General features: G+C 40.1%; 1 protein-coding gene across 1 annotated transcript in view; it reads right to left on the bottom strand.

Annotated features, from left to right (window-relative positions):
* CEP70 (centrosomal protein 70kDa) overlaps positions 1-10,954 on the bottom strand; it is a 45,348-nt gene extending 34,394 nt beyond the window's left edge. Inside the window, 2 exon segments of the mRNA XM_015561361.1 lie at positions 442-567; positions 10,842-10,954. Of these exon segments, the coding sequence (XP_015416847.1) occupies positions 442-456 (15 nt within the window). The 5' untranslated portion in view covers positions 457-567; positions 10,842-10,954.
* Positions 10,955-14,233: the final 3,279 nt, after the last annotated feature.

The raw sequence follows: 14,233 nt of genomic DNA on the forward strand, positions 1-14,233 counted from the left end.
AGTGTTCACCCAATATTTCCAGTACCCACTTGGCACCATACATAGTTATTACAGTATTATTGACTATACTCCCTATGCTGTACATCTGAAATCTTTTAAATTAAGAATTTGCCAAAACCGGTTTGGCTCAGTGGATAGAGCGTCGGCCTGCAGACTGAGGGGTCCCGGGTTCAATTCCGGTCAAGGGCATGTACCTGGGTTGCAGGCACATCCCCAGTGGGGAATGTGCAGGAGGTGACTGATCGATGTTTCTCTCTCATCGATGTTTCTAGCTCTCTATCTCTCTCCCTTCCTCTCTGTAAAAAAAAATCAATAAAAATCAATAAAAGAATTTAAGATTTTAAGATTTTTAAGAATTTAAGATTTTTCACATTTGTAGATGTAGTATTATTTGCCACCACATACTTTGAAAAACACTGGTTTCAAATATTTCCCATTTACCTGTTTTTCAGTCATGAGTCTGTTTGATGATATACTGGACTGCTGGACTTGAGGGGCTGCTGGAGATACAGTTTTCCTTTGCAGAACCAAAGAAGTAGAGACTGGCCGTGAAAAATTTTGATTTGCCTAAATTAAAAAAGAAAAAAGTGCAAGAGGTGTTAAATGAAATTATACTTAAAAGAACCAATACTCTTGAGCAATTTAAGCCATTCCTGTGTCAAAACTTTTGTTACTTCTTAGAAAGCTAATTTAAAGAATGATTAGAATAAACCCTATCTTACAATGTTCTCCTCTAGATATAAAACAATATGGGGTTTTACACACATACCAGCACAAAGAAAAATATTTTTGTTTTAACTGGATATGAAAAGCACATGATGCTAATAAACTGTTACCTTTTAGAAGCTGCTTTTCAAAAAAACTAAAAGAATTGTGCCTGACCCAAAAGTTACGGGCCAGTCTAACAATTCACTGGACTGACTCCAAGGATGAATGGAATGCTACTTTCTTAGGTGGACTTTATTTCTAAGTAAATCAGAGGTTAGCAACAAAGGATTCTGTTTGACAGGCACACACAAAGTTTATATTCAGTCTAACCTACCATCACTTGCTCTCATTATCTAAGACTGTACCATTCTATAGAAAAAAAATTCTTTGGGTTGTTTGATATATAGGTATAATTCCTCCCCTCCAGAGGCACAATCCCACATATTCATTAGCATCATGGAATTTTAGAACTTGAGAGGACCTTGAAAATTGTTTAATATGAAATCTCTACCTGTTCACAGCTGGCAGAAAAGAGTGTAGGGAGAGCTGTACCAATCTATCAGGTACCAGAGCCATCTGAGGCCCAGGGATGTGCAATAATTTTCCAGGACTGATTAGGGGTAGGCCTCCTTCCGGCCAGTTCAATGTTTCATCCAAAGCACACTTCTGCTTCAGAGAGTGAAATCCAACTAAACAATTTATTGGTCACTAATAATTTATTTTTAGCTAAACCTAGTAACATATTATAGATTCTCAAATGCTGCCATTTTTGCAGTTTCACATCAGTCCTTTCTCCCTTTAAACTCTGGTCTCTCTCAATAACTCAATCACCTACTACATTAATCCCTTCTGCCTTTATTTTAAATAAAGATCCTTTTGACCCTAACTGGTTTGGCTCAGTGGAGAGAGCGTTGGCCTGAGGACTGAAGGGTCCCAGGTTTGATTACAGTCAAGGGCATGTACCTTGGTTGCAGACACATCCCCAGTTAGGGGGTGTGCAGGAGGCAGCTGGTCGATGTTTCTAACTCTCTATCCCTCTCCCTTCTGCTCTGTAAAAAAATCAATAAAATATATTTTTTTTTAATAAAAAGATCCTTTTAAAAAATGTCAGCCAACTTCAGTTACTAGCTTTTTAACTTTTCATTCGAGAAATTTTTTTAAAACTACACAAAAGTAGAGAAAGACTATAATGAACTCATGTATTCATCAATCCAGCTCCAATAACATTTTTCTATTCTTGTTATATTTCTTCCTTACCCACTTATATTTCGGTATACATGCTTAACAAATATAGACTCATTATCACACCCAATAAAAATAACAGTAATTCTTTACTATTACCTAGTATCTAATCCATGTTCAACTTCCCCAAATATCTTGTGATTTTTTTCAAAATTCCAAAATTCCATATAGCACACACGTTTCTTTTAATTTTTAAGTCCCAGTCTCCTTTTTAATATGGCATTTGTTAAAGAAACAGGCCATTTGTCTTCAGAGTTACCCGCATTTCAGATTTAGCTTATTGCATTCTCATCATTTAACATATTTATCCATCTCCTATATTTCTTGTAAACTGGTTATATCTAGAAGCTTTATTAAATTTCAGTTCAGTATTTTATGACAAGAATAATTCAGAGGTAGTGCTTTGTTCTTCCTACTGCATCACCATTAGTAATCAGCCAAAGTTTAAAGTGGGAAGAATACACCATGTAAACCAGACATAAGGTTAGTAGACATCAATGTAAGAGAATCTCCCAAAAAGCATGGAGCCACATATTCTAACAGTCTTCCAACATCCACCTGGACCTCTCTCTAATCTTCAAAATGCCATCTCCCTCCATGTTCAAGACCTAGGAGTTCAATCTCTTCTTCACTTAACAGTTAACTCTTACTTGACCTTCTGATGTCAGCTCAAATTTCCTTCTTCAGGGAAATCCCCCCTGATTCCATGACTAGATCAGGTTCTCGTTATATGCTCTTGTAGCACTATAAAGGATAAAGTATAGAGGTTTAGAGTTCAGAGACAAATGGCCTGAGTGACTACCAGCTTAACCATTTATTAAACTGTGTGACATGGACAAACTCATTAACATCTTTGATCCTTGATACCTTCATTTGTAAAAGAGTAATAATAATATCTACACCTCAGAGGTTGAATTACGTCAGACAACATGTAGAAAGTATTTAATACAAGTGTGTGATACATAGAAATGTATAGATAATTGGTAGTTGTTATATACAAGTATGCTGAACAAAATGGAACTTACCTAAGCATACAATCATATTATCTTAGACCTTTTTCTACAAATTACTCAGCTGTTATAAGTTGTTTTACATAATATGTCTAGGTAAAACTAAATTCCAGGACATTAGTAGTCTTTTTTTGTTTTTTTTGTAATAGTCAAATAGGCAATCTGCCTCTAAGAAAGCCAAATAAAACTTTTTTTTTCTTCTTAAAAGCATTGAAGAACTAACAAAATAATGAGGAATTACCAGGACAAAAAAAAAATTACTAAAATGAGAACACCGTTTTTTCTTGAAGGCATTTGCAAATCCAAAGAAAAAACTGTGAGAATGAGTGATAAAGAGCTAAGTCAACTACCATCAACAAATGACAAGTGCTGGCCAGGATGTGGAGAAAAGGGAACCCTAATACAATGCTGGTGGGAATGCAGACTGGTGCAGCTACTGTGGAAAACAGTATGGCTCAGCTGGGTGTAGCTCAGTGGTTGAGCATCAGCACAGGAACCAAGAGGCCAATGACTGGATTCCCAGTCAGGGCACTGTCGGGGTTGCAAGCTCGATCCCCTGTGGTGGGTGTGCAGGTGGCAGCTGATCGATGATATTTCTCTCTCATCAATGTTTTTATCTCTCTATCCCTCTCCTTTCCTCTCTGAAAAGTCAATAAAAACATATTTAAAAAAAAACAGTATGGAGTTTCCTCAAAAAATTAAAAATAGAACTGCCATTTGACCCAATAGTCCAACTTCTAGGAAGATATCCTAAGAATCCCCAAAACCAATCAGATAGAATATATGCACCCCTATGTTCATAGCAGCACAATTTACAATAGCTAAGCTCTGGAAACAGCCCAAGTGCCCATCACCAGACGAATAGATAAAAAAGCTATGGTACATTTATACCATGGAATACTATGCAGCAGTAAAAAAAAAAAACACAAAAAACCAAAAAGAATCTCTTACCCTTTGAGATAGCATGGAGAGACCTAGAAAGCATTTTGCTAAGTGAAATAAGTCAGTCAGAGAAAGTATCACATGATCTCACTCATATGTGGACTCTAATGAACAGAATAAACTGATGAACAAAATAGATCTAGAGACACAGAAGCATGGAACAGACTGACGAATCTCAGAAGAACTTGTATGACCCATGAACACAGGCAATAGTGTGGTAAAGGTATAGAATGGGTGTGGAGGGGGGAAAAGGGGGGCCATCTGTAATACTTTCAACAATAAAGATAATTTTTTAAAATAAGTAAACATATAATACATTTTTTTAAAAAGAGCAAAGCCACCCTATTTAAAATTGCTACCTGGAAGTGCTACAACTCTCAGGAGAAAGGTGAGTGAGAAGTAAACCATCTAGGCCATGAACTGAAACCTGGCTTCCACTTCTCTATTTCATTCCAATATCTCAACAAGGTCCCAAATTAATAGTGCCTCCAAATAACAATAGTGCTGTCAGAGCAAATGAAATCTCTGGAAAAAGGCCTCAAATTATTCCCACAGCCCTAACCGGTTTGGCTCAGTGGATAGAGCGTCGGCCTGCGGACTGAAAGGTCCCAGGTTCGATTCTGGTCAAGGGCATGTACCTTGGTTGCAGGCACATCCCCAGTGGGAGATGTGCAGGAGGTAGCTGATCGATGTTTCTCTCCCATCGATGTTGCTAACTCTCTAACCCGCTCCCTTCCTCTCTGTAAAAAATCAATAAAATATATATTTTTAAAAATTATTCCCACAAAAAAAGTTTCAAGTACAATATCCAGAAAACAACCAAAGATAACCAAGACATATAGGAAACAAGACATAAGGGGAACAGAACCAATAGTCAAACGAAACTAACCCACAAAGAAAGACTTCTAATATTGTAATTGTTAGGCACAGGCCATAAAATAACTACGCTGACAATGTTCATAAAAATAAAAACTTGAAATTTCTGGCAGAGAACTAAAACTGAAAAGAGATAAAACATATTTGAAAAAGAATGAAAACTTTAGAACAAAAAAGTTATAGTAACTGAAATTAAGATCTTAAATCACATGCTTTAGAGTAGATTAGAAAGAACAGAAGAGAAAATTTAATTAACTAGATGGAAAGTTAGAAGAGACTACCACCTTTTTAGTTCTCTATGCTGCATTCAGGAAAACACAGAAGACATTCAACTTCAAATGAAGGAACACTGGCACATCCAAGAAAGAGGAAAAAAATGGAGCAGCAACAGCATTTGGAGATAAAACTAAGAAGCTGTGAGAGCCAATAAAATAAAAGTCCACAGATTCTAGCAGCTCAACATAATCTTGCATCAGGATAGAAAAAAAAAATCACTCCTAGACATATATTAAAGTATAAAAAAAATCTCAAAAGCAATTAGAGAAAAAAAAGACTATCATTAAAGGAGTGACAGAACTTCAGTTAACTGTTTAGCAGTAACAATGGAAACTAAGAGTAGACTAATATCATAAATGTGCTGGGGGGAAAAATAATTGCCAATCTAAAATTCTAAACCCAGTGAAAATATCCATTAATAATAAAGACAAAGGATATTTTCAAACAAAACAAATAGGACAAATCTTCTCTATAAAAAATTCTAAAGATGCTTCATGCAGAAGATTCCTTGATAGAAAGAAAGAGCTGTAGAAAGGAATAAAGATCAAGGAGCCCCGCTGGTGTGGCTCATGGGTTGAGCACGACCTATGAACCAGGAGGTCATGGCTTGATTCCAAGTCAGGGCACATACCTGGTCTGTGTGCTTAATTCCCAGTGTGGGACATGTAGGAGGCAGCCAATTAATGATTCTCTCTCATCATTGATGTTTCTATCTCTCTTACCCTCTCTGAAATCAATAAAAATATTTTTGAAAAGAAATAAAGAATAAAGCCCAGAAACAAAACCACAAATATAAGATAAAGGAGAGAAAGTGATTCAGCAGAGAAAGGACAGTCTTTTTAAAAATAGTGCAACTGGGTATCTATGTGCCCAAAAATAGACTTTGATTCATACCTCACACCATAAACAAAAATTTACTCAAAATGAACCATAGACATAACTCTAAAAACCTAAAAATACAAAGTGCCTAGAAAAAAAGCATAGAAAACCTTTCTGACCTTGGAATAGGCAAAAATTTCTTAACTATATCATCAAAAGCATGATCCATAAACAAATCTGGCTTCATAAAAATGAGAACTGGCCCTGGCTGGTTTGGCTCAGTGGATAGAACATCAGCCCACATGAGTATAGCAACTGCTTCAGAAAAAATCATTCAACTAAATCCAATACCCTTTTTTGATAAAAACTCTCAGCAAAGTGAGACTAGAAGGATCATACACAATAAAAGCCATAAATGACAAAACTATAGCCAACATCATACTCAATGGGCAAAAACTAAAACCATTTCCCCTAAGAACAGGAACAAGACAGGGATGCCCACTTTCACCACTCTTGTTTAACAGTACTGGAAGTGTTAGCCATAACAATGAGACAAGTGGAAGAATATACCGTGTTCATGAATTAGTAGAATCAACATCACTAAAATGTCCATACGACCCAAAGCAATCTACAGATTCAAAGCAATCCCTAGTAAAATACAAATGTCATATTTCACAGATCTAGAACAAGCACTCCAAAACTCTTCAGTAAATGGGGTTGGGAAAATTGGGACAATGCAAAAAATGAAACTAGACCACCAACTTACACCATACACAAGAATAAAGTCAAAATGGATAAAAGACTTAAATGTAAGACATGAAACCATAAAAATCTTAGAAACCATAGGCAGCAAAATCTCAGACATCTCAGTAATATGTTTACCAATACATCGCCAAGAGCAAAGAAAACTGAGAAAACAAAACAAAAAATGGGACTACATCAAAATAAAAAGCTTCTGCACAGCAAAAGAAACCATCAACAAAATGACAATATTATTTACTACAATGTTATTTATAAAAAGAATAAATAAAAGCAAACTAGATACTCATCAATTAGGAACTGGTAAATAAATTCTGGTAACATACAATGTACCAAGACAGACAAATGAAATATTATGTAGATGTAAATATAAACAATAATGCTCTTCATGTGCTGGTTATGAATTATCTCAAAGACATATTTGTATATTAAAAATCAAGTAGAGGACAATACATAATTTTCACTGGGAAAAGTATAAATGCACATAATTTCTTGTTTATGTATAAATGCTTTCCTAAGAAGAAATACAATAAACAAAAAATATTTGTTGACTTTAGGGAAGGACCAGAATTATTAAAGTTAAGTGAATATGTTCAATATATATGCATTTAAATAGGAAAATTCAACTTTGTGAATGTCTAACAGTATCAATATTTACATTAAAATGTAAATTCAATAATATCTAAAATGAAAAAAAGGAAATAAAGAACCAATTTATAATTTTGAAAACTGGTAAGTAAATGGTAGGAATCAAGAATAAATGCTGCCTTTCCTGAAGGAATTATACTGCTGCCTATTTAAATAATAGATAAGGGACTAGTATTCCAACCAATAAGTGAAAAAGATATGATAGAAATACAATACCACTATTTTGCAACCTTCAGTGAATAGATATATAGGCATCGAGTAGCACCAGCTGCTGAGATCAGGAAGAGAGAAACAAGGACACATTATGCACTTCCTATGGTCTTGCCAACCGCCATTCAGACAACTGCCAAGGGGATGACTAAGTCTGATCCAGTCTGCAACCCAACTACTAATGTGCAGGAACTACCCAAGGCAGATGAACATATGAACTAGACCTGATTATACAATCAGCAAAATCCAGACTGTAAGATATACAGGTCAACTGACTCAGGTTCTTTATCAGAAAACAAAATTGTAAAAAAAAAGAAAGGAACAGAGAAAAACTACAAATTAAACATTTTTTAAAATGTTTAATGGGCAAAACTACAGAATATCTAGGAATATGCATTTATGAAAAAAATGTTTTTTAAAACACAAGGAAGCAATTACTATAAAAGTAAGAATGGCTACTAATGGAAGTAGTTGTGCTTGGGATGGGCCAACAGAGCAGTTGTGGCATGGCTAGTACTGTTCTATACCCTGACCTACATGGTACTGTCTTTCAATAATTCATTAAGCTATGCATCTGGTATGTGTGTTCTACTTGATTTCATAATAAAACTCATTTTACTATTTAAAAAATTTATTAAGTAATAATAAAAGTAAAGGAAATACCAAAAGAAAGCCTGGTATAATTTTATAGCCAAACTGCCTGCGTTTGAATTGTGGATTCTGCCACTCAGCCAGGGAAAGTACTAATCTCTCTGTGCCTCATTTCTTTATCATGAAGTGAGAATAGTAAGTGTTCAGCTCATAGGGCAGTTGTGAAGATTAGGGGAGTTAATATACAGGCACACCTCAAGAGATATTGCAGGTTTGGCACCAGACCACCACAATAAAGCAAGTCATACAAATTTTTTGGTTTCCCAGCATATATAAAAGTTATGCTTACACTATATTAAGTGTGAAATAGCATTATGTCTAAAAAAATGTACATACCTTAATTTAAAATACGTTATTGCTAAAAAATACTAACCATCATCTGAGCCTTCAGAGAGTTGTAATCTTTTTGCTGATAAAGGGTCTTATTTTCAATTTGTAAAAAATACAATATCTGTGAAGTGCAGAAAGATTAAGTGCAATAAAAAAAAGTTTTGCCTGCAGAAAGGAAACACATCAGTGCCTGGCACATAGCAGGACAGAAGTGGTGATTAGAGTTAGTGGGTGATCAGCTGTGTTAACTTAGATATTTAACCTCTCTGGGCTTCAATTTCCTTAACTGAATTTAAAATATCTACCTGATAGGATTATCAGGAGGTCAAAAGGAAATATATGTATTATACCCAGTATGGTAGTCAATAAACAATAGATTTGCCCTGTCCTGTGTGCTCAGTGATTTAGAGCATCAGCCCCTACACTGGGTTTGATTCCCAATCGATGGCACATACCTGGGTTTTTGGTTGGTTCCCTGGCCTAAAAGCAATGGGAAAATACCCTCCGTTGAGGATTAAAACACAACACAACACACCAATAGATTCTTTCCATGGTCTCCCAACATCCAGAGAGTCACGTCACATTAGGCGTACCTCAGTCACAGCACATTCCTCTTGCACTTTTTATCTGGTCGTTCAAGTTGATTTCAATGATATGATCACCCAGTGAATCTCACGTTTGAAACTGGATCTTCATCTAGGTTTCAAAAAAATAAACAGGCCAAAATCTTAAAATGTCCGACCTCCTGGTAAGAATGGTCTTATGTTACTCCCAGAGCAGGAATTCATGGTACTGGTAACCACCAAACTGAGGCTGAACAACTGAAGTCATCCGCTAATGGCCTCCGATGCTCACTCACCACCCCTTCTTAGCTTTCCTCTCCCTGCTGGGGTCCAAATCTATCTTTCCTCAATTCTGACTCCTGGCTTCACAGGTAGGGTGTTCTCATTTGCAAGCGTACTAAAAAGAAGCATGCTCAGAGATAAATACCACTGAACACAACAGGCAAAAGCATCAATTCCCCCTGTAACCAGATGCTCCTTTTTAGAGATCATACGGTGAAATCAATGTCAATAGTTTGCAGCGGCCCTTCCCTACTCCAGCTGTGCCAGGAAGAGCTGCAGGAAGAGACCTGGGCCTTTCTGCTACCTCAAAGAAGACTTTGGGCACAGGGTTGCAGGGTAGGAGCTGGTTCGTCTGTGGCACAGAAAGCCAATTGCAAAACACAGCTGTATTTTCTGGCTCTGTCCCGGTTTCCCCAGAGCCCTTTGGTGACTTACCCGTGACAGGTCTGAAACGCCTGCAACGCGCACCGTACATTAAAATGTAAATATTTTTCACCATTTGGGGGTGAGAGGGTGGGGGAGAAGCTGGAAAAAACCCTGGCGAGTCACTGTTCTTTCTCAGGTGGGTCGCGTTAAAATCTGGGATTAGCTTTCTCAAAAGCATGTCCTTCACATTACTGCCATAAATGGAACACGCACTGTTTCAAAGTCTCTACTGTCTATCGAATGCAAAAGCTCTATTCCAAAAAACACGCCAACACGCTGTTTAATAACGTTCCTAAAAAGAACGGAATCTACCACAAATAAGGCCATGGAGCTAGGACTGGGTATCATCTCAGTCCAACCATCTGCCCCAGGAGAGGTTACATACATTAAGACGCCCCCCAAAAAGTCCCATGCACCCCGAGTCGGGACAGAGCATGGACATCTAGAGCCCCCCTCGCACACACGGCCCCCGGCTTCGCCCCGAGCGCCCACCAGCCACGCACCCTCCTCAGGCTCCCGATGACCTACAATGCACCCCGAGCCCAGCGGGCATCACTCAACGCCCCGGTTGTCAGCCGGTGTGCCGCGGCACCGCTGACACGTGCAGCCCGTTTACGCGGGGCACCGACTTCTGTTCCCTTCCACTGCCCAACACAACAACAGCACCCGGGGTGAATGAGTCAAAATTATACCTTTTTTTTCTTTTATTATATCAGCAAAAAATACACGTTTTTTGGTGTGCCGCAGAATTTTCGTTATTAGTTGATGTGCCCTGAGAGGAAAGGGGTGGGAAGTCGCTGCTCTAAGATTTATACGTATCGCCCCCCCTTGGCCTCCTCAACCACCGCGCCGGGCAAGAGGGACCAGCTGTGCTCGGTAAACGCAGAAATCACGGCGCCGAGACGCCGAAGATCACAAAGCGGGGGAGGGACCCGGGTTCCTCGGGGACCCGATCCCAACACACGACTGAGATTTTCAATCGGCGCGAACCAGTCCCCACGACAAGCGTCAGTTTGCCCACTCGCAGGACCCCGAGGAAGCCGATTCTGGGGGTGCTGCAGCCGCCGCCGCCTCCGCGAACCCCGAGCGCCGCACTCACCTTCCGCGGCCGCCCGTCTCCCACCAGCAGCGCGCCCAGCAGGGCCAGCTCCGCTGCCTGGGGCCCCGCCTCTGCGACCGTTACGGCGCCGTGGGAGGCCGACCAATCGAGCCCGAGCGCGTCGAGGTGTCTCCTTCCGCTCCGCTTCCGAACGCCCGCGAGCGATTTCTCGGGCCGCGCGGGGGAGGCTGGAACCGCCTCGCGCCCTCTGGTTGGCTCCGCTGCTGGGGGCGGGGCTTGCAGCAAAACAGTTGTAAGCTCGGGCGCGGCGTTGCCATCTGCGCCTGCGCGCTTCCTCCGCACTTGTCATTCGCTCTTGGCTCGCAGGTGTTTTACCTCCTACCGCAGTGGTTCTCAACCTTGGCTGCACATTAGAATCACCGGGGGATCTTTCTAAAATCCTCATTTCCGGGCCACATCCTCCGGAAATTCTGTTTCTTTGTTATGGGGTGGGGCCACAACATTAGTAACAAAGAAACAGAATTTCCGGAGGATGAGGCCCAGAAATCAGGATTTTAAAGATTCCCACGTGATTCTAATGTGCAGCCAAGGTTGAGAACCACTGACCTACTGAGAGCTCTACTTTGCCCGGGCGACTTACTGGTAAGAAATACACATTTAAGGCTATCGGTGAAAGGGAGGTCCGGGGCACGTGGCCGCCACAGACTGCCCGCCCTGACACCTACACCCGCCCTCGCTGCGAGTTCTGGCTGCAGGACCCATCAGTTGTTCTCCATGTTCCAGACCTGGCTGAGCACTGCAGCGCCTGGCATTTGGAGGACCCTAAAAGCGTTTGTTGGTGACATTTTACTCTCCCATTCGTCATTTTCCAAATCTCCACAAAATGTCAGGACCTCCGTCGGGCTCTAGAGGTGCAGAGGTGGCTGACTGGAGATACTCAACGTCTAGTTAAGGAGAATGGGTATGCACTCTGAAATTAAGAGACATTGTGATCTGATCAGAGAAGGGCGGTGAGGGGCGCAGGAGGGACAGAGAAGGAGGCTTACCTAAGTCAGTCACTGAAGTCTTCCTAAACCAGTGGTCCTCAACCCTGGCTGCACATTAGAACTAGCCCGGGAGCTTTGAAACCCTTGCTGCTCAGGCCTCAGACCAATTAAATCAGAATCTCCAGGGTGGGACCCAGGTGTCCATGGTTTGGAAAGCTCCCCAAGTGATTCTAATGTGCAGTCACTCGAGAATGGCCAACCTGGAGAAATACTTAAGAATGATTATGAATGATGAATAAGAATTCCCCAGCAATACAGGGAAGAAAGGTTAAACTTCATGTGCGCATTAATAACTCAAAAGCACATTATTATAATGCCTATTTCACAAGTGCTTAGCAAACCTTACCGTTTTGTTGTTTTTTGTAATTAAGCCCGGCTGGGTCCCTTCTGTGCAGCTCATATCTGCCCTCCCTAAAAAACCTAATGCCCCAAACATGTACAAATATTGTGGGACTTACTGAGGGCTTCCTGAGAAAGTTGAAGAATGTGTTGCATCACTCGAGAGGCTGAGGAGGAAGGCCTCCGGAAGTATGCTAAGAAGCTGGGACTTTATCTTGGAGTGATGGGGAACAATAGACAAGTTTTCAAAAGAGGCATGGAATGGGAAGTTGTTTTTTGTCTGGGTGTCTTCAAGCCTAATTTTCTTGCATTCTGTTATATATGTGAAAACTGTGAAAAAAACAACAACAAAAAAACCACAAAACAGCTCCAACAGTGTACAAATATGATTGCTGCTTTATTTTTTTTTTAAAAGGAAGTCAGCTCAATCCTCTAGTTCTCAGTTTAATAAGCTGAGGATATACAAATAGGGTCCATATCCATTTTTAAAAATTCATAGGTAGCTGAGTGATCCAAAAATTCCTAAGGGAAAATCCAACTTCCACACACCTGAAGTGAAGGCCAGGCGGCTCATCTGCCCACCGCTGTCATTGCACCATGTAGCCACATGATGTCGCTGTTAACCTGTATTTTCCAACTGGTTAAATGATGCAGGTCTGCAGTGATGCAGGTCCCACAATGGCCAACAAGGTTCTCCCACACAACACATTAGCCATGGTATCTCTCACAGGAAGGTCTTAGGTTCATAGCTCAATAGTTTCGGGCCCATACACAGCCTTGTTCCAGGCAGCTGGGACCACTGTGAGTTTGATCTCTGTGTCTGGCCCCCATGCAAAAGGGGATTACCATAACTGGAATTGGCAGTGGGGTAGGTGTTCCTTAAATCACACGGGTTGGAAGGTGGAAGCAACGTCAGTGAAACAGAAGTCCTGTAAGCAGTGAGAGGAGAGTGGGTACTAGATGAACAGATCACCAGTATTCACACAATCTTCAAGCACAGGAAGCCTCATTGCTCTCTATTTCCTAACAATAGACCCCCTTTCTCATTACTCCTGGATTTTGTGTGTAGCAAGTGGAGGGGAGGAAGCTCTATCTCATTGTCCTCCAAAGAAATCCCCTTCTTATGGACCACCAAGGCATAGCTCAGGCAAATATATTATTAACATCTGCTCAAGAACCTATACAGAATAACCATAGTTACATTAATCGAGCCCTTAAAATGTGCCAGGCTCTGGGACATTTTCATCTTCTAACTTGTTGACTCTTCACAACAACTGTAGTGTAAATACTGTTATTATCTTATGTTGCAAATTATCAAATTAGAAAATAGAATGAAAAAAGCAAACAAACCAGACTTGCTTAGGTCTCACAGCAAGTATGTGACAGAACCAGGATCTGAAATTAAAATTCTGGCTCCAGTGCCTATTTCATTAATCATACCACTTCTCATGATGGGCATCTGCTCTACTGTAAGTTGCTGTATGCACTTATTTTCATTTGCAATTATTTCATCTGTCTCTGTATTAGTTGTCTATTGATGTGTAACAATAAGTTACCCCTAATCACAGCAGCTTAAAACAAACATTTACTATCTCAGAACTTCTGTGGGTCAGAAATACAGGCGTGGCTTAGCTGGATGGTCTGGGCAGAATCTTTCATGAGTTTGCAGGCAACCTGTTGGCCAGGGCTACCCATCTCAAGATTCAACAGGGGCTGAAGGATTTACTTCCAAATTCACACACGTGGCTGTTAGCAGGACTCAGCTCAATCCTTGTCATATAACAAACAGATAGCTGCCATTCACGGTACCATTTAAATAATTTTTAAAGCAGGACTATATCCACACCCAAGAACATTTACTTATGTATATGGTCTCTATATAACTATAGAAAATGGACTTGGAAGGTAACGCCACATTCATGAGAACACTCGCCTTTGGGAAGGAGAAGAATATAATGGCTTTGGGATTGAAAGTCAAATAGGGTTTTATCTGCAACATTTTCTTCTATTAAGATTTTTATTGAGTCAATATTTAATGATGGTCAT

This window comes from Myotis davidii, unplaced genomic scaffold (assembly GCF_000327345.1).
Source record: "Myotis davidii unplaced genomic scaffold, ASM32734v1 scaffold415, whole genome shotgun sequence".
Lineage (NCBI taxonomy): Eukaryota > Metazoa > Chordata > Mammalia > Chiroptera > Vespertilionidae > Myotis > Myotis davidii.